At 35.9% G+C, this 22,119-nt stretch overlaps 1 protein-coding gene across 6 annotated transcripts in view; it reads right to left on the bottom strand.

Moving 5' to 3' along the window:
• KCNT2 (potassium sodium-activated channel subfamily T member 2) overlaps window positions 1-22,119 on the bottom strand; it is a 115,695-nt gene that overhangs the window by 75,267 nt on the left and 18,309 nt on the right. For all 6 annotated transcript variants that reach the window (XM_039556100.1, XM_039556101.1, XM_039556104.1 and 3 more), the window contains exons 2-6: window positions 12,059-12,138; window positions 6,258-6,357; window positions 3,413-3,469; window positions 2,667-2,715; window positions 1,320-1,379 (exon numbers count right to left, since the gene is read on the bottom strand). In XM_039556100.1, coding sequence (XP_039412034.1) covers window positions 1,320-1,379; window positions 2,667-2,715; window positions 3,413-3,469; window positions 6,258-6,357; window positions 12,059-12,138 — 346 coding nt within the window. The remainder of the gene's footprint in view (window positions 1-1,319; window positions 1,380-2,666; window positions 2,716-3,412; window positions 3,470-6,257; window positions 6,358-12,058; window positions 12,139-22,119) is intronic.

Raw genomic sequence — 22,119 nt, 5'->3', positions numbered from 1 at the left:
ACCATATTTCAGTACTCTTGTTGTTCCTTAGATTAGCCCTTCAGTCCTTTCCCTTATGGGGAGTGGAATCACAATATTGTTTCAACTTCTGTGGCAGGTGCATGCAGCAAATCAGGGTAGTGGAGCTTTCCATCCATCACACAGTAATGAATAACTTCTCATGGAAGCTGATATGCCAAGAATTCCTCTTTTGTACCCACTGAAATTGATGCAAATCACAAGCAGAATGGATGAGGATCAAATGCTGCCCAATAAACTCAGGAACAGTACAAACTGTGATTGCTCTTTACTGTTTTGACACCAGGATATAAATTTTGGACTATTTCTGCCTATAACTGATTTTCACTTGTAGCCCCCAGCCCTTAAATAATATATGCTCCAAGGATTAAGAAGAATAATTTTTAGACAGCAGACAACTGCAAGCCTCTTAACATTATTGGGCACTAAGAAAAACATTTATGCCCTAATCAGTTGATAAGCACACTGAAATAAAAGTCTCTAAATTCAGTGGTGGCTCTGATAGATACTGAATGTCAGCAATACAAAATATAATACAAAAAAAAAGATTATCCCCCCAAGATATTTTCGGCTTTAGAAAGCAAATTTTTTCGTATTTTCCTTGATAAATGATTTTAAATGATTTTAGTATTCTTCTCCTCAAGATACTAAAAATGCAGAGATAGAGCAGAACAAAATGTAATGAAGAAAAATGAATAATTATATTAGAAAAATGTAACTTTTAAAAGAGAATGGAAATTCAAAAATACATTGTATTCACATCAAATGATTTCAAGACATTTTGAAAAGATATTCCAATAGCATCACACAGATGGATAACACAAGTATGTACATATCCTTTTTTTTTTTTTTAAGTACTGTCTTGGCCTAGTTTTTTGGTGCACAGTTTTAGAGGGCTAAAACTTGAATTATATGTATTGAGTAGCTACAGCTTTGACATCTATGACAATTGTGTCCAATACATTATGGACAGACAGATAAAACTGTGCACCTGAAAAATCAGTATCAAAAAATCAAGGTCACTTTTAAGAATGTATTTTCAAATTACAGTGTGCCAGTACACAATGGAAAATAATGTGCACTTAATTGCTGACTTCCACTCTTTAGACATTGAGAGTTTGCTCATAAATTTGGGAAATAGGGCTGCCTGGGTGACAATATGCCATCCTCTAAAAGTGTGTTTTTCTCAACTCCCTGTTCGCACACCAGTGTGGGCACAGACACATAAACTTTATATTGAAACATTTAACTCCGTTATTTTTTGTAATGAATTCTACCTAAAAGTAATAAAGAGTACTTACCTTGTAGCTTAGATAACTTAGCAACAGAGTTTCAAAGAGACTTATTACAGCTACAGACACCTTAAGTGAAGGGAAAAAATGAGTGTATTAATACTAGCTTCTAGAGAATAGATATTAACATTATAATGAAAATAAATGATTATATAAAACAGCTTTTCTGTGAATCCTCTGAAACCCTCTCAGCTAAGAGAATTTTGCTTGAAGCTTAGATATTGTTATTTTTCTGAGTTTCATTTATTCCTAAACAGCACCAAAATCTTTTCACATGACAGGGAGAGAGAAGAAGGAAGCTGTAAATAAGGAAAGCCAGTCTGCTCTTTACTTTCTTGTGAAGATGTTATGAATATGCAGAAAAGCAAACATTTTTCTTACTGTGTATAATTCAGAAAGTTGAAAGCAGCAAAATAATATAAAGATGAAAAATTTTAAGATTTAAATGCAGCTGAGCTCAATTTCCCAGCCTTAAATAGACTAAATGTAGTTAGTTATGTACTAAATACTTTAAAAATATTTTAACAGTCAGATATCAAAACAGTAAAACAAAATACTTAAATCATTATAGACATTAAATAACTATAAAACTTACTTAAGTCCTTTGCATAGAAAATATTTGTATTTTAATGTTGTATTGTGGGAATATTCCATCAAGATGGATTCTATCAAGCTGGAGCCTGAAGTCAAGCCTCAGGATTTCTAATTTTAAGTCAATGCTCCCTACTACTGAAAATTCCGAAGAGTGCACAATCTAGAATTTAAAAAGATGCTATGAATTGGGAAATAATTAAAATATGCAAAATTATTAAAATAGGCAATCAAAATATATCCATTTCTCCTAGTAATTACTACTGACTTAGATAAACTCAGGCTTTATTTTCATATAAATTCCTACCTTATCAAATAAATGTATCAGAAAAGGGCTGTATCCATAAGCAAATAAATATCTCAGTATTTTTTACTTAAATTTAATAATCTGACTGCTAGGTCAAAAATTATTCAAACTGTGCATATTCTAAATGTATTTTCATCAAGGGTTTCTTCCCTTGGAAAATTGTGTATTACACAGAGGTACAATTATTGTATTGGCGTGGCACCAATCATGGTGAGAGAATATAGCAGTATAACTATTCTGGAAGCTTCAATAGAGAGTTTTTTCTTAGTAAAAAACCACATTTCACAGAGAGAATCAGTTCAGATCAGCTGATCTTTATTCTTTTGCTGTACTTGGTGTTCAATGAGATTTCCTTGCTGCTATCAACATTTCCAAGTATCCTTTAACACTGCTACAATTCTGTAAATCAATATAATCTGCAGTTGATAAATGGCAATAATTGGTCATTTACATATTACCTGTAATCCCCATAAAGGTAAGCTTCGATTCACCCAAATAATGGGAGACCTGTTCATTATAGTAAGAAAACAAATATGAAATTAATGATAATCTGGTGTTTCAGACAAAAAAAAAGTTGTACATGTGAATGGAAATTAGAGCAGCCTTATTGAAAAAGAAAATTCTCAGTTATAAAAACTTTAAATCAGTAGTTATCTACTGAATATTGGCATGTCTTGTATTTCTAATCCAGAGCAAATCATTAGGTTCCTGTGGGAAACTGACAATCCTTTTTTGTGAACATTTTGCTATCTGTGTAATGATATAAATGGTATCCAAATCTTAGGGGCTGTCATATCTTAGAAAAATCCTATCAGTGCTAATAGGCACTTGATACAGCACCACTGGAATGGGACACTCTCAATGGCACAATAATTTCCTCTTAATCATTTACTGCTACTCAGAATTGGTTTTTTAAATTAAGGGCATCCTTTTTCATTTCTGCAAGGTGTCAGCATTGATGGAACCCAGATCTCACACCAGCATTCAGTCCAGCAGTTCATTTTGCAATAAAGAGAAACAATTAAAATATTAAATGCAGTTTGAACATTCAGAAATATAAGTAATGGCTAGAGATTTATGGAAACATCCCTACTGTATGTCAAAATGCCACTATTCCAGATGGAAATGGCTTTGTCTTCCTGTGTTTCTCCCCTTCCCACCATTCTGTGGACTTTTTGTTTGCTGTTTTAAATTAGGAACTCACCAGTCAATTGTTCCAGGTGTGTAGTTTTGATTGGAACAACTCCGGCTTAATTCCTTACTGATAGTTGCCAATACCATCCATGCAAAGTCCATTTCCATTAGCAAATGTATATGGGAACACAGTCATAAAAACACATGGGAGGAAAGGGATATTAATTACATCATTAAGTGGTCTGTGAAATGCATGCAATAGTTTGAAACCCAAGGCAACCAATACAGACATTTTTAAAAGTGAAGCAGCTTTTAGAAAGTACTGCTGTACTTTCTTATGTACGTGTTCCATATCCGTAGATAAAAGACTATGAAGCATTCCAGGTTACATTTTTTAAAGATTTCTTTTCGAATTTAAAAACCAGACAACTGAAATGATACTTTGTAAAGCTGGACTAAGTACACAATATATACTGAAGATCAAGAGATCCTAGAAATCCTATCCCATGGATAGGCTGTGATAGAAAGACCACGCTCTCAATAGGAAAGACTGCACCAAACTACACTTGATAACCTCTTTGGAGGATGTGAGGAGGGCTGGAGATTCATGCAGCAGTATTTCAAGTACAAAATTGTGATACCTAAGTAAAAATATTGGCTATTATGCATGGGATGTGATCTTGCTTTTAATTGCTGGCACAAATCTTCCTTTCAAATGGTCATGTAAGGATGTGGGAATATGTAATCTGTAAATGATGAAAAATATCCTTGCTCATCCTTGGCAAGCAAGGTCAGCAGAAAATAAAGGGATCTGCAGCCCACAGATTGGCAACAACTGTATTTTTACCAACTGTGAGTGGGACAGTGCTAAACTGTACCCATTAATAAAGATGCTTTATGTCTTAAGCTCTTTCCTGTACACCCGTTGTGCCTGAATGAAAGACACCAGCTTGTGCAGGCATTCCTGAAAAACAGGAAATGAATCTGATGACAAGAATTCCTCCCAGATTTGTCACTTTAAAACCAACGAGGTGAAAACATTTTCTGTGGCCGTGCTTTCAGCATGCTGAGTAGTTTCTTCCATGGGGCTGTGACACAGTACCTAGAAATTATTTTTTCTTTCATATTACCACATCCTTAAGAATGCATTCCAGCAGGAGTTTTGGTATCCAGCCCTCAGGATCTCCATAGCATTAATGGGGTGCCGGTTGTTTGTCTGGCACAGTTTCTAAGACTGGGCCCTTAGTGAGCAGGCAGGAGGACTTACCTGACTCTTCTCAGGCAGACAAATGTTATTCAGAGACAGAACACACCAACTACTCTCTCAGATGTACCACAACACCATGTAAGGGAATAATATATATAGAAAATATAAATACACTGTCTGGTGAATTGTGATACACTTGGATTGAAGGGCGTGTCAGGAAAGGTGTGAGGCATATGAATATGCATCTTTGCATATAAATACAAAAGTATATTTGGCACAAGGTCTGATATTTTAACCTGTCCTGCACATCCAGACATAACCATGCAGTATAATACACTCATTTGGGCTCAACAGAGATCTCATAACAAAAGAACTGCAGCATGCCACAAACCATGGTTAGATGGAAAATGGTAAGTCTCTGAGTTGCTAAAATGCCTAAATTTCTAAGGATGGATTTTCTCTTCTCCACAACTTTTTATGAAAACTTTACTGGTTGTTTCTTCTTATTGAAGAGACATTCTAAGGTATATGTGGAGTCAAAAGTAGTTTTTTACTGATCTTGTTTTTCAGAAAAATTTTTTCACAGCCCTTTTTCAGATCTCACAATTTCTCACAATAAATTTTATCACAGCCCTTTTTCAGATCTTACAAGTTCTCACGATAAATTTTGACCAAAAGAAATCTCAAATGCATCTTCTGTACTTCCTATTCACATATCCTTCTCTCATTCACTGCTGAATAAAGCAAATATTCTTTACCTTTCTTTGCTTTGGATTTCATTCTTGTAAAGCAGAGTATTTCTCCTGTGCACTAGCTTTTTTTGGTATTACCCTTATTATATTTACCTGATATTCAAATATTAAAATTAGAAATCAAACTCTGTCCCTTGCCTAACACTGTGTGAAAACTGCTGGTTTTATCATCTCAAGCTTAGCGTTTTCTTATGTGTTTTGTTTTTTTCAGCATTAAGGACAAAAGAATCAAATCAAGTGAAAGGAAGTAAGTTAGTAAAAAGTGATGCTTATTAGCATTAAAAACCGAGGAGATTCAATATATCCAGGACACAAATACAACAGGATTAAATAAATGATAATTTCTTCTACATTTGGTGATTAATTGTAGAACACATTAAAAAATAAGTCACATAGAATACCATACTGACAGTTCTTGGTGTGCAAAATCATGCATTATATCCATACATCATTGTGAGTATAGAATGTACTTTTGGTCTCACTCTTCTGAAGTGTTTAGAGAAAGCAGAAGGCTAGAAAATGATCATCAATATCATCTGCATGAAAGCTTAGTTTCATGTATTTATCTGTCCATTTCTGGGATCTGGAGTTTTAAGTAAAGTTATTTAAGCAAAATCCTAAAAGAATTGTTCCATAAACTGGGAATCAGACATTTGCAACTTTACATAGAAATGTTATGTAATAATAAATCTAAGTTTGCACAATTACATCTAATGCACAGTATCTAAGGAGAGAGACAGGATTATTTTAGTAGCAAAGAGAAAAAATAATATTGTTATTTTAGTTCTTATTTCCATTCACAATGTAAGACCAGCTTTATAATTCTTTCAAAATATCTGTGAGACATAAAAACAAATCCTTGTTGAAAGAATGCCAAACAGGTATTCATTAATTTATTTCTTGCAACTTATATAATGCTTTGAGAGCAGAAATGAGAAAAAAACCCCAAACATTACCATCCAAGTCCTTGTGTAGGATCATCCAGGAGCACACGAACTATGTATAGGAAACAGCTTAGTAGCTTGAGAGAGAAATTGAATAATCGTATTCTCAGACCTAGTTTAAAAAGAAAAGAAAATACTGAAATAAGTTCAGGGGTTTTAGTTTCACCCACCTTTAAGGTAAAACTAAAAGGAATTTGAATAGTCCTGTAGTAAAAAACTATGCAATGCTTTTTAAAATACAAGATACAGCAACATCAAGAAGACATACTGTCAACCATAGGCGGGCATATGCACCGGCCAGTACTTAAATATTAATATCTAAAAAAGTCTTCATGCAGTAGCTTCACATACAGAATATATTAACTCTATCCCAACTTATAAAATATTAAACTGGAGTTATTTAATGTTGAAGTCGAATAACTATGCATTCAAGAATCACAACATCTAAAAGTAATGCTGAATGCACAACTGAACTGAATCAACAACTTGTTCTACAGACCATGGGAAAATTGAAATGTTCTAGCTGAATGGATATACCAGAAGTAGTATCACAAAATATTACACTATTTCCCACAAACATAGGTTTAATGCACAAAGGCATTAAAGGATTCCTTCAAAGGGATCCACATGGACACTTACTTCTATCACATGGGCAATTTATTTCATTGCCAACTGGAGCCATTAGCTACTAGTGGAATTTCAATATGTGATTTTGCAGTCATTAGAGGATTAAGGTTTAAACTCTCAGTACTGCTATAAGATTCAGCAGACTTTTTTGCTAGTGTGGATATTTGCATCTGACTCTTAGATGTAAGCTTTCATTTACTAATTAAGTTAAAACTGTTAGTTGATTAATGTTCAGTGACTGGAGGTCACTTTAGCATTAATTATTTTTAGTCTTGCAAACTGAGAGTCCAGTTCTGCATGGCTGAGCCCTTCTGTCCAAAGTAGAATATTCTGACTGAGTCTTACCCAGATGTGAGTTCCCTTGCCCCAGTAACAGCAAGGACATTGTGGTTTATTGTCATGTTGCAAATACTTCAGCAGGTCTGCTGAACTCAATGTAATTATTTCTATCTTTTAAGAGCTACAGCTTCATAATGCATACCCAAAGCTGTGTGCATACATTCCCTTCTAAGGAGAGAATCATACTCATCTTATGGTAATATTACTTTTTTTTTAACTTTACTCAGTCCAAAGTTCAAAACAGCACCTTACAGATAAAACTGATAAATAAGTTTTTATATCTACTACTTCCTTTCCCATTAAAACTCCACCTAATACAAAGAGAAAAATAGAAAATGGATTCTTAAATATTTTACCATGCAATTTCTGAAAGAAATCTTAAGGTTTATTACATAAAACTGCTTATTACTTTGAGTTGTGAAGTTTCAGTTATCACATAAGAACTGGATGGACTTCTACAGCATCTTATTTCTGTGAACTAAGGGTTAAAATCCTGTGGTTTGGGAGAAGTCCCACAGCTGTTACTGGCAATTGGGTTTGAGAACATAAACCTAGTGATTCCTGCTCCTCTGTCAAAGTAATTAGCCACAGATTATTTATTCCCCAACATGAGTGAAGTGGGGGAAGGAAGGAATTCGGAAGGAATTCGGAAGGAATTCGGAATTCGGAAGGAAGGGAGGGAGGGAGGAAGGGAGGGAGGGAGGAAGGAAGGAAGGAAGGAAGGAAGGCAGGAAGGAAGGAAGGAAGGAAGGAAGGAAGGAAGGAAGGAAGGAAGGAAGGAAGGAAGGAAGGAAGGAATTCGGAAGGAAGGAAGGAAGGAATTCGGAAGGAAGGAAGGAATTCGGAAGGAAGGAAGGAAGGAATTCGAGGAAGGAAGGAAGGAAGGAAGGAAGGAAGGAAGGAAGGAAGGAAGGAAGGAAGGAAGGAAGGAAGGAAGGAAGGAAGGAAGGAAGGAATTCGGAAGGAAGGAAGGAAGGAAGAAAGGGAGGGAGGGAGGGATGGAGGAAGGGAGGAAGGGAGGGGTGTTATGGGGTGTTATCCTATTATTTGACTTGGTCAGTGCTATGATCCTCATTTGCAGCTTTTTTGAAATGTTGCTGAAGAAAACATGCATTGTTTGTTTGTCCTAACCCTCTTGTCGAAGTCTGTTGGAATATGAATGGTTGCCCTAACAACCAGGCTATTACAACTAGAAAGGCAGATAATGTTTAAAAAAAACCACAACAAACCTAAACCAACAAAAAAAGGCAACCAGTTTTGTGTTGTCTTTCTCAGGCAAGTACAGAAGTCTGTTGTTTTTCTCCTGGTTTTGAGTTCTGTAAATGTTATACTTGGTGTGAAACACTTGTTTTCTGCATTGATAATGGCCTGGTTTCTATCATTCCTTTGAAATGATATGTTGGTTTAAATGCCAAAAGAAAATGGTTCTTTTCTGATTAAAGGCTACATCAATACAGGGGACTGATGCTCCAGCCTGCTGCCCTAAACCCTTAACTCTCAAATCTTAGTGCTGATTGGAACTCAGGCTCTGGGTATCTCCATAGGAATGGCTGTTTCCCTCAGAATGTGAGGCAGGATTTTCAAAGCAGCCATGCTTTCATCTACGGGTTCCAGTCAGCATCTACAAAGAGCACATTTCGTGGCTGGGGTTGTTTATAGAGCAAGGCAAAGGACAGGTTCTGTATCACTGGTGATTGGGATTATTAAAATACAAATACGTAACAACAGGCTTCAAGTCTGTCCTGGGTCACCTCTCCCTGCTCTGTGTGCCTCAGCCATCAGTAACATATGCAGTCACCCTTGCTAAAGTTTGGATAATTAACGCAGGCCTAACAAATGCTTTTTTTTTCTCTGGTAGAAAGATTCTGCAGCCCCCTACCTGGGGATTCACCTGTGAGTTGGAAGCAATGCATGCGTTCCACTATCATGGAGATGCAGGATTTCAAATGTGGGAAGGAGGGGGACAAACACTACAGAAGGCATTTAAATCAGGTTTTCAATTATTATTCTGTTACAAACAAGCATTTCATAGTTGTTTGCTTCCTGGCTATTTTTGTTCTGTATTTCACATGCTGTCAATAAATCAACATGGTCTGCTTGATTTAATTTCTTTTTCTCCATTCAGAGCCAGATTGCTCAAGTAGCAGGGTCATTTGCACAGAGTGTCTCCATATTTTGAATATGAGTGGTGCCTGAAACTTGTATTCAGCTCCATCACTCATGCACTGTTATGCAGTTACGTATCGTTTAATGGGAATGCAATTTCACTGTGTCTATGGAACGAAGTTGTTACATACTCTTGTCTTATTTAAAAGAAGAATTGATAATATCATTTCAAAATCTATTTTTTTTGTGAACTAAATATAACTATGTCAAATCTTAACATTTCCTTCTCAGTTGAAAAAAGTATCTGCTATTTTTGCAGGCATTTTTAAGTATAGAGTGATACATTATATTTTACTGCCTCTGACTGGGACTTTCACTTTTATTATAAATCCTTGGTGCTTTCCTCTGAAGTATTTTTGTAGATTAATTGTCAGATTTAGAGAGTTGGTCTAAACAGAGTGACAGATACCAGGTGAGGATTTTAGAATCACCTCCCATTATTCCTTTCTTGTAAGTCACTAATACATTGTTGGTTTTTAGCAAAATCATTCCAGTGGCAGCTGGCTTTAGGGGCTGGACCAAAATATACTCCTAATAATTCATATCCTAGTGATAGTTATCCTTCATTCCCTTTTCACTGACTTGAAACTTCACTTATTTTTTTCCCTCTGAGACTTATTGTTGGCCGTGATAATGCTGTGTGTGGTCCTGGCAAGTACAAGCAAGTCACACTTGTGTGAATATGTCATTTTCTCTTTCTCTCTTTTATTTTGGGGGGGTGCTGAGTGACACCTTTGTAAGATATTTTTTCCTACATTGTTTGAATTTGATTAGACATTTGCTTGCAGAAGACTGAATGAAAACTAGATTGACATGAGATATAGATGAAGGCTGGTTTCATCAGTTTATCAGTTTAAACAAGGATAATAATTAATAAAACAGTTGATATTTCAAGTTACTGGCCCATATGTGATTTAGATCAGGATAGCATTCTGTAGAAAATTCTTATAAATTCTAGAGCTGACTGCTCTGGTTGGCAAAACCATGTGATATTATCAAAAAACTGTTTGGTGAACAGGCTTGATTTAGTTACACTTTGCAAAAATTTGCTGGTCCTACTGACAATTATTTTCTCAATGACAGCAAGTCCATCTTTAATATGTGAAGGAAGGTTTTCAGTGCTCTCACTGAATGCTGACTAAAATCTACTGCCTTTGTTTATCAACTCCCTGATACCTCTGGGCAAGAGATTCCTCCAGTTTCAATGCAGGGCTGAATGAGTACACCTGACTGAGTGGCAGGTTGTTGTGTCAGCAGCAGCTTTTTGGAGACTTTCTTTTGGAAGATTCTGGTTCTGAGTATTTGGACAAGAACCAAGATCTGCAAAAGCAGAAGGAGTGTTTGAACTTACTAATACTGACTGCTTTGGCTTGGGGATTTTTTGTGTTTAATTCAGTGCTCTGGTGGCTATCCACATCATTCCTATGCTATTTAGGCACCTGAATTAAGATTCCTATGTGTGTCTAGGTAAGTGTAGTAAGTAATGCATTCCCCATGGATGAACCTCCAGAAACTTTGTTAAACCTGATTCTCTACCTAAGAAAACAGCAATTAATTCCAAAGCCCATATTGAAAATGTCACTCATTCACAGCCCAGTGCCTTTTTTTTCTTTTTACTTTCCTTTCAGGGGAATTTTTTTCTTGCTTTTCTTCCTTTCTTACTTGCAAAGTAAAAGAAGCTTAGCCAATAAAAACACCAAGTTCTCTGATGTAAAACTAGTATTTATTTGTTTATTACTAGCTCTTACAGATAGAAGATTTTTTGGTATGTTTTATTTTTAAAAGCTTGATCTAGTCTCCCCAGTTTTGTTTGTCTGGGTATTTTCAGATCAAAAAACTTCTTTCTTTTCTCTTTTCGGTCTTTTTCCAAACACAAAATCATGAAACAATTTCAACTGTATTACAAATGTTAAAATGTATTCTTTGTAGTCAAAAGCTTTATGGATAAAGCTATGGTAATTTTAGTTCTTTACATATGCAAGGCAAATAGAGGTAACTTCAGTCCTGCTACACAGAAGAAAATTGAGGTTAGTCACTGCTCTTCTGACCTAGGAACTCCACTGTTCTAACCAAGATTGGATAATATTCCATGTTTCCACCCCCCTGGACCAGCTGCATGGATGTATATAAAAATATTAATGTCTTAGTTCCTCCACCTTATTCCCTTCCATGATGGCCTATGACTTTAGGCATATGTGTCAATGAAGATATATTTAAAGTAGACTGTAGGCTAATGACAAGGACTACATTTCTGAGGTATCACATCCCCAACAGTCTCCTTTCCAATTTTTTTTTTGAGTGCAGATAAAGTTTGAAGTTTTAGGAATACTTAATAGAGTAGAACACTTCAAAAATCTGGGAAATTTTGAAGCTTTTTTCCTTTACCATCTTAAGTGTCTTTGCTTTCCTAGTCACAAGGTCATGACTTGTCAATGAGCATTGCTGCCAGGTCCATGCAAATTAGTCAACTTGATCACGACACAGAAAAAAAATCATGATTTTATTTAACAATTGGTGACGGCACTAACTGTTTGACCCTGCACTAAAAGGACATTATTTTCAAGTTTAAGTATTTTAACTCAGAAGAAAATTAATAATAACCTCACTGTTGCCTTCAACTGAATTTGATTTTACTTAAAGTATCACAAATATGCTTAACAGAAATTAATACAGCTGCTTACTTGATCTTTGGTTTTTGATGAAGAAGAGCTTTAGTCTCTCTTTAAATGTGTTTTCGTTCATATAGAATTCAACCTGCACCCTGAAATAATAAAAAAGAAAGTATTAGGATTGGCTATGAAAGATAACAAATCAGTATTTCAAAATAATTTGTTTCTCTAATCATCTATTCTTGATATAAAAATGGAGGGACATACAGTGAGTGTTCAACCGAAGCTTAGGTTTGAATGACTAAAGCTGAAATAAATAAAACTGAAATAAATAAAGCTGAAATAAATAACGCTGAAATAAATAAAACCAAATAAACAAAAAACCCCCACCACCACCAAGCAGAAAACCTTTCGTTTATCCCCCTTACATGCAGACTCATTTGGACATATTTGGACAATCTACACTGCAAAATAAGAAGGAGCTATGCTTTTGGGATTTTCACTGGATGACCATTCTCATATTTGATGTTAGTAGGGAAGATTTCTTTAATGTCCAAGTTAAGCCTTCCATCTCAGTTTAACTTTCCTCCTGTAAAAGTGACATTTTAATGATTCTTTTTTTTTTTAATCTTGTTCACACCTCTGTTACGTGTTTGGGTCTCAGTCCACTTGTTTGCATTCACCTATAACCAAATGCTCATGTACCAAACAAAACCGCCCTCTCTGAACCTTGTTTTTTGTCACCGTGAAATACTGAGAGCTGAAAGCAAAACCATGTTGTAATCACACAATATTGTACAGAAAATAACTCTCCTCCTGATTATATTAAAGCAACAGGAGCATCTTACCTCCATTCCCCTCAAATCTGCCTCAGTTTGAGAACTGTTCTATTATTGCCAAAGAATAAAGTAACATTGCACAAGTGAGTTACTTCCCTACATCTCCCTTTCCCTGTATATCATCACGTTTTGCACAGCTGAAAAAAGATGTTCATAAACATGCTTGAATTTTATTTCAGCATTTCTTCTCATAAGTCTTTTCTTTCATGAAACAACTGTACTTCAACTACTTGGTTTTATATGTAGTCATATTTTTCTAGCAGAATCCTGACTTTAGTTTTCCCCTTCTTGCATGTAAAGCTTTTTGCTGAAACAATTTTTTGTACAATATATTGTTATCAGTAGTGTCTCTCAAATAATTGTCTATACCATATATTTCTGTACACTTACGGAACTGGAGGCTTATTTACTTACGGGCTTAGAATGGGTGGCATCTCAGGTAATGTGACTTTTTCATGCTTGCTTATTACCAGAAATTTAGGCACATCACTTTGTAGGACAGGGTCATAAAAAGAAGGCTCTGTGATTCACTCAGTGAATCAGTTAATTTTAACTAGTCATTGCTTTTGGTGTGTTTTATTGTAGTGTTCCTTGTAGGATGGGTAATTATACTGCTTCCTATTCATAGGAAGAACAAACATAACCTTATTTTTGAGAATCTGTATTTTCCAAGGTACTTACTGTCATTAATGCAGTGACAGTTCTAGTGGGAAACATCTCCCCTGATTTGGCAGCTGCCACATGCTAAGTGTATACACTTAATCTTCAAAGATATATTTCAGGGGGGGAAACAAAGTGGCACAAGCTATTTAAGTAAGGGATGTTATGGTACGAAAATTTCGCTAATCACTTATCACAAAAAAGCAACATGTTACCAGTAGGCCATGATTTAATGATAAAGAGGAAAGAGGATGTGGGAGCTAATCCCCCTTCTATCACCAGCATTATGAATTGCTCTGATAGCCTTCCAACAGCTGTCTGCTTGGCTTTTCTTAGAAACCTGTGCTCACAGCAGACTGGGATTCCACAGTGCAGCAGTTTCCATGGCAAAATGGATTACGAATGATGCTAATGCCACTTCTGTGGCTCCTTCTCCTTCCCCTGACTTTTTTAAACTTTAGTAAAAGCTGTAGTGGCCTTCTGCATTTGCGGGAAATACATTATCACACATCTATAATCAATGTACTCTCCTGATACTCTGGCTACAGGAGAACATTTCACTTTGTTTCTTGAAGGTTGCTATTTACTAAGTGAAGTTAAGCATGACTGGCTGAAGGAGCCCCTGGCAACGACAGAAATCTCCAGGTACTGCTCTTTCCCAAGACTGCTTTTCATTTCTAAGGAGAACATGCATTCTACTTGAATGTTTCTTACATCTTTTAATGGTTAATATTTTACCTCAAGTATTTGCTCTTTTCTGTATTTTTTCCCACTATGGAGTGTAGCCTAGGAAAGGAGAATTTTGGGAACCTACAAAAAATAAATTCTGATCCTCCATTGAAATATTGAGAAGATTTCGGAGCAGTAGTGGTGAAGGGCTTGAACAAATTTTTCTAGACTTAATTAGTACAAGTTATTAAGTATGTTTCAAGTGAGGGAGTGAAATTCCTCGTGACACATTTATATAAAACTTGAGTACTATGTTGCAGGATATTTGGAAATTGATTCCAAGCAAATGTTTTTGACAAAATGGCCCACCATGCAGATCAGGGTGATAGTACATGTACATGCAGAATAGATTTGGGTTTATTCTGTATTTGTAGTGAACAATTTGTGCTTCATGTTTATCTTCCTGTAAAAGACAGTCCACACTAACCAGAAGGAAGTCAAGCTGAAGGAGCAAAATGATGATGGTTACAGGGACAGAAACATTTGAACAATTTAAGGATTTTGGTTTTGCAGTCAGTTAATCATTCAGAATTTTTCTGTGCAAGTAGTTGGCATTGAATATTCCATGAAAAGCTGCTTTTGGAAGTTAAAAGAACAGGTCTTATACTTTACTGACTCTCACTTCAGCTGTGTTGAAAATGCACAAATACCTGATGTCCCTGTGGCAAAAACTACTAGTTGTATGATTGTCCTGAAAACACAATGTGGTGTTCTTAATTGTTTTAAAATTCATATTGGCAGTGGTCTTCACTAATTTAAACCCAAAGAACAGTGATGTCACTGAAATAATTTCAAGTCTTTCAAATTGTAAGAAGCATCTTGAAGTATCCCAAGTCCAAGTACACACTGCATTCTTATAATTTAGTTAAGATGCAATTTGAGTAGTGCATTTTAATGTAATACAGAGTATAGCAGGAAAATCCTAATTCATGTCAAGGACACTAATGCAGAGCACTGCTGATGGCTGTAAAACACTGGGACCAATCTGTCTGTGCTCTGGCTACCTAACTCATTTTTCCTGCATTTTTCCATTACTATTTACAAAGTCATTCTAAACCCATAGCCACACTTTACTATAGTAACAGTTTTATCTTGCACCCTCAAATCTACAAATTGTCTTGATTTCGTATTAAAAAATAGATTTGGCAGGAATAATCACAAATGAAAGTATGAGCTGCATTACTCACTAAATGCATGCCAAGAGCTGTAAATGTTTATGCTTTCTATTTATTGATGTTGAAATCAAGAAAAGGTATTAAGTGTACAAACAGAGCCAATCTGAAGAAAAATACTTACATTTATTTAAATCAATCTTTTTAGAAAGGGACATCGCATATGTTTCCTACAAAGAAAGCCTTGTAATATAGAAAAAATATACGGGATTTTTTACTGGGATTTGCCAATTCAATATGTGTGAAATCCTGTTAGACTTCAGACCTGAAAGCTTATTATGTAGGGTGCTTAAAAATGAAGCACCTGAAGTGCTAAATTGAACTGCTATGATCTGATCTTATTTTACGGCAATAAAAAAGAAAATAGGCATTTTTTTTCTTATAGCTTTTATTAAAAGGATTAGTGTGTTTTAATGATGACTCTCATGGGTAACACTTCTATTTGAAGTTTTGAAAGTTCTGAAAGACTCAAAACTAATTTGTTTCAGAAGCACAATAAGCAGACTTACTGAAGGTATTTGCCATGCACTGTGCTAATGAAATCTAACTTTTGCAATATGGTCCTGCACTTTCTTAAAGATGATTCTGACAAGTGCAGAATAATTAAAACTGACAGGTATAAGGTCATTCTCCAATGGGGATTTTTATCTGTTTAGTAAGAACAAACCAATAAATATTTTCAAGATCTCTGCATAACTGTGTTCATGTAATATTGTCTTGTAGATTCTTCATGATGTCTCACACTGGGAAACAACATGACAGAACACAGGTTCCACAGGTATTTTTACTTAGAAGCTCCCTTTTATATCAGTGAATCTGAGTTAAACTATTTAGTGATGTTTTTTCCAGACATACCTATATTCACTTGATTATGTAATTGGATGCTAACATAACTAATAGATTCATAGATTCCATGTGTTATCAGTGACACTGTAAATAATTCTCTGCATTAATGAAGACAGAAATAGCATGAGCTGAGTTAATAACAAGTCATAAAATAAAGGATTAAGCATGCATAAATAACCTTAGAGATTAGAACTGTATCTTGTGCTCAAATTCTTTTTAGTGTCTCCTTCCCATGTGCTGCTTTGATTGAAACAAAACTAAGACAGCATCAGAAAACTGGCCAAAACAAATTTTTCAGGTGGCACAAAGTAAAAAATTGTACCTGCAACTGCAAGAAAATATGTTCTGTGTCAAGGCAAAAAAAATATACCTTCTATGTCAATGCAAACTTTCCTTTACTTAACTGTTCAAACGTCAAAATGCTGAAAAATTCAGCCCTTAATTAAAATTATCTTCCTTACAGTTAAAATAGTATGTGTGTCTGTATTTTTATGGATATAAATAATTTTAAAATCTGATTGTAGCCAGCTTCATGTTCCTTTTTGCAATCTGCTGGCCTCAGTTACGTAAAACTGTCTTTGTGAAAGTGATACAGCTCTATGGCAGCAATTTAATATTACAGCAATAGAGAGAGGAAATGACATTACTTTTCAAACATTTCTGTGGAAAATATGTTAATTTTTTCATTCCTTAGAGGGAAAGATTTTTAGGGGAAGACTAATAGCAAGAGATTAACTCAGCGGCAGGTAGTATGCTTGCTTTTCAATCAATCAGTAATACTTTTTTTTAAAAATCCCCTATTCACAGCCTTGAACACTCAAAAAGGAAATTATCTCATTCCTGCACTCATGAAAATCTGTCAAGAAGTCACCATTCTAGTAATGGTGCAGTAATAAAAAGAATGAATTCGCAATCTGTATTAATAGTCGTTAGAAATTTCCTTAAGGAGAAAATACTATCATGCTTTACTATGGGAAAAAGAAATCCCTAAGTAGTTTCTCTCACACACTTGACTTTTTACTGCAAATATACTTTTCTGTTGCAAATCTGTTATAAGGTGAGAAAGTTAATAAAACAAACGTGACTGATGCATTAAGAAATCATGCACTTTGAAGCTAAAGTTTGAAAGAAAACCACTGAAGGAAGATGCTTGATAAATTTAGTAGAACTTTTTTTAAAACATTTTCTTTTTTTATTCCCATACAAGGTGAGGAAATGGATATTTTAAAATGTTTTTATTGCATGTAAAAATAGCTCTTTTTAACTTCTGGGCAAAAATACTTCATATGTAGGATATATACAGAACAGAGCTGCTGCAATGAAAATCCATTATGCAAGGCTTTTTCACTGGGTAAGTCTGGATGTCAAAGAACTCTGAGTAATGGGATATGCTCCATGAGTTTGATTCCAGGCACTGTTCAGTTTTATGGAGTTGTGCCAATTAACCAGACCTGAAGAGCAGGAAGGTTAATTTGTTGCTTTTTTTTTTTTTTTTCTTTTGATAATAGTGGCAACTACTTGTCAAAAAGAGACTTGAAACAAACTTGTTGAAATCAAGCACTCTGTGATAACTCCTTTCTGTCAGCCTGGGTTTAACTCTATATTAGAGCATTGGGATCAAAATACAAAGTAACCCATTGCAAGCTGTTTTTTTGTGCTCTATTCCTCTGTACCACAACTGCTGGTCCCTATCACTTGTTGATCGTCTAAAACAAAGAGCCTTCCCCTGCAACTCCACCACTCTCCCTGTCCTCTCCGTGATAGGGGAGGCACACCCAGGGTCACAGGCAGTTTGCATGAGCATCTCATATACATTGTACAAATTAATTAGAAATTACTGTTCTTGGAGTGACAACACACCTCAAGTTGTTGATTTAAAATTTAGCAGTATTTTCTACTACAGGAGTTTAATGCTGATCACTGCAAACCTTACATTTGAAACTATTTGATTTTGCTTACCCAGCTTCTGTATGCTGTAACGTTGCCAATTAATTGTTACTTCATTAAGACTCTTGTTCTCTCAAAAATGCCCCCCTTAGTTATTTCCCCAAGTAGACACACCTGTGTCTACCCTGAAGACAGTCTGCAGGGTCAGGGGTAGTTTTAGGAGCTTGGTAGCCCTATTTGCCTTCTTGCCCCCAATATCTTTCATTGGTCCTCTGAAACCTTTTCCCTCCTACTTCATCCATGCTCAGTCCACAATTTACTGTCCACAGTCCTCTCATTCCACCTCCTCCTTCTTTCCTGTTCTTCCATCCAAATTTTAAGACAATTTCCTGTCCCTTCTTCAACAGTTCCTTTCCTCTAGTTCCTTGCAGATTTCACCCTTTCTTTCTTCCTCCATGGACTACACAGTTTCACTATTTGACTTGAAAACACTGAGGAAATGGCACACTGTTCCCCCCGTGGGGTTTTTTCTTAGCTCTAATTCCCCACACGGACCTTTGCTTTCAACACATCTTTCTTCTTTACACTCTCCCCATCTGGAATTGTAACTCAGACTCTGGACTACTACTCTTAAAGTTATCATTTCATGACTTTGAGAAATCTGTTTTTTGAGATGTTTACCTTTCCTCTCCTCTTGAATTATTTCATTGACTTTCTGTCTACTTCCAGTATTGCACAGTAGGGTAGCCAACAAATACCAAGGCTTTCATAAATAAACTCTGCAGCACTGCCTAAATGCCACATGGCCATCTCAGTGTTGGTGCTATGGCCCTTAAAAGATACTTCTTCCTCAAGCCCAACAGAAACTTAATGGTGACCACTTGTGAAAATATCCACTGTATGTTCAAAATAGGTGGACGGCAGTGATGGAGTTGAGTCACTCCTACCCCAACACTTAACGTGTGATGTTATTTCTCTGTAGATTTTATTTTAATAAGTTTTGATTCAGTTTGCTCCCCATTTAACACTTTTCTCTTACAAAGCAAGCAGTAAACACAACGAGGGACATTGTCATGGAGATTATCCAGATAAAGATAGAAACAGGTGTTCAGATAAATAACAGCCTTAAACTGTTCTGGTGGATTTTGTTATGTCTAAAGAATTGCATGAATAAAAATCTTAGAGACTCATTGCTTACTTTAGATACAGGTCCACATATAAACAAATACCTGTGAATGAAATGTGCCATCTTTGCTTCTTTTTTGGTTTGGTTGGTTTGGGGTTTTTTGGTGTAAGTGTAGTGGTCCAGAGCTTAAACCAGCAAAAGACACTGTGTGAACTTAGGTCTCACATTTAGTGAGAGAAAGGATAAGCCCATGTCTTGACCTTAAGCAAATGCTGAGCAAACTCTGCTCTTTAGTCCCTTGCAAGTGACTCGAGTCTGATTACCACAGAAATTCAAATCACTATTCACTTAAACTCTGCTTCTCATCTGTAAGACAAATGTCTCTGACTGTTCTGTTACTCCTCTTCTGTAAGTTATCTTTTAGTTCCCATTTTTCAGGATTTAATCTTTTCAAATACAGCAAATAGAACAAAGCTGAGAGCTGTCTGTACGTGGTATCCTCACAGATTACATGGCTAATCCCAGTTTTATTTTTACTTTGAAATTAAGAGATTTGGTTTTCTGAAAACGCAACAGAAGGGAGAATTAAAAAAGCAGATGGATAGGAAAATCAAAAAAAGGAACAAAAAACTTTGTGGGTGAATCCCAATCTGTCATTTTTTAAGTATCACATGACCAAGTGTAAAATATAATTTTAAATATGACTCGTTAATATGTTACCTGAAACCAGAACCCTCTTCCTAGTAGATTTTATACCATGCACACTGAGATTAATGGAATATTCTATTCATTTAGAGCTGAGTAAAATAATCAAATAATAAAAATATTCAAACTATTTTCCTATTGCTTTAAGCATTTAATTAGTATTTTTCTCCCAAAATGAAGGTAATTTTCTGTCTATTTCAACTGTACAATTTTATGTAAAACTGGAAGGTCAATGTGAGATTCAGCAGAGCATACCTAGATATTGACTCTAATACAATTCTACAGCTTTTAATTGTCACCATCTTGTTCTATTATTACTTCTGTTTGCTGGCTTTTCTTCTTTTGTTCTTTTTTACTGTATAATGGTAGTTATACTTGGCAGTCTTCAATTATAGCCAACAATTTATTCAGTGTTTCCTGAAACAAATGCACAGTATAATTATATCAAGTCAGAAAAACAAATTTCAAAGGTTTTTGGGTTTTGGTTTGGGTTTTTTTCCGAACTCAAACATTGGGATTTAGTAAATTAATCTACATTTTACCAATGACACAGTAAATTATAGGGGAGTATTAGCTGCACCTGCTCAAAAGGAAATGGAACTTTATGAAAAATGGTCTTAAACTACAGCATTCAGTGTGAATTGACGTGATCTTGTAGGGAGCCTTACTCACTGATTAACATTTCATAAGGAGAGAAGTTTCAGAAATGCTGTGTTCTAAGATAGAAATGCCAACATGTCATGTCAAAAACATGTCCTCTTTTTCCCTCTGAAAATTTTTTTGTTCAATGAGGTAATTATATTTTATATTTCCTTTACTGTTCTTTAAGTAGAATATAGACTCAGTTTTGCAGGAAAATGCATTCATCAACCTAAATATAGTTTTGTTTTCACTTGAATTTTGGTACTATCTGGGGGTTTTGACCCAATTAAAACAGAATGTGCCTTCTGTATTTCCTGTGATGTGATAATAACATGATGCCTCAAAACTTGACTCACACAATTCCCTCACAAACAGTTCACTCTGCTATAGAAAAGTCTTGCAGATAAAATTCTTCTCCCATGAAAGTTTGGTCTACAACTCACCCGTGCCCATTCTGCAAAGGCAATCCAGGTATGAGCTACATTTTCAGAAACCAGTGGACTTACTGCCAAGTCACAGGAAAATAAGCAGTGAAATTCCTGAGAAACAGTAACCTTCAAATATTTAGACTTTACTTAACCTGAATGCAGTTTCAGTCTCCAGTGCTCTCATCTGTAGTCTGCGTGTGCATCTCCACACCTGTGATACACACATCTTTGATTCCCTGATTATTTGACCTCTTGGCTGTCTCCTTCAGCTCAGGAGATGTGAAGGAAGAAAAGTGCTCATTTTCACTCCCTGTTACCACCTTTGCCACTTACTCCTTTCCTCCCATCCCTAATCCTCACAACTTCCTCTTGCCACCCCCCAGCTGTCACCACAGTTTGCTTTGTCACCTCCTCATCCCCTCCGGAGAGGGAAATGATGAGTGTGGAGTAAGTGCCAAAGCTGCTCTCCAGGGCCCTCTGCAGCAGACTCGCTCAGAGCAGCTCATACAGCACAAACAAGGCTGGCTGAGTTTGGTGCTATGTGGAAGGTAAACCCTTGTACATTTCTACGTAGCAATGTAAACATGTTTATTTATATAGGACTGACAAGTTAAGATTATTGTACTTCCACAGAAATTGCCTGAAAACTGCGCTTGACAGGTGCCTTGTAGTGCAACAGAGTGTAAATAAAAGTCTGACAGTCCAAATCACTATTGCCATAGTAATCTACAAAGGCCAAAATGATAGCACTTATTATTTCTACAATTGTGTCTTTAAGAAAACCCCCACAACTAGAACATAAACAAACAGAAACATAAAAACATGAGAAACAATTGTTACAAAGGAGTCATTGAGAGCAACCACCACAAAAAAGCTTAAGCACAGGTTGGAGGAAGCAGTAGTAAAGCCTCAAGATGGGCCAATTAAAAGCAGCTGCTCGGGATTTCAGTGTCTGTAGTAGCAAGTACACAATGTCATCGGGCTCAGGCTGCTGGAAAAGAGGGGCACAAAATTCCCATTCTCTTGCAGCCCGCAGAGCACCAAAGAGCAGTCCTGAAAGCAGGACAGGGCCAAGCCTTGGGCTTTGGTTTGAGCTCGC

The sequence above is a fragment of the Corvus cornix genome, chromosome 8 (assembly GCF_000738735.6).
Source record: "Corvus cornix cornix isolate S_Up_H32 chromosome 8, ASM73873v5, whole genome shotgun sequence".
In the NCBI taxonomy this organism is placed as follows: Eukaryota; Metazoa; Chordata; class Aves; order Passeriformes; family Corvidae; genus Corvus; species Corvus cornix.
The sequence above is the reverse complement of the archived record's forward strand: the minus strand, read 5'-3'. Positions and strand labels throughout refer to the sequence as shown.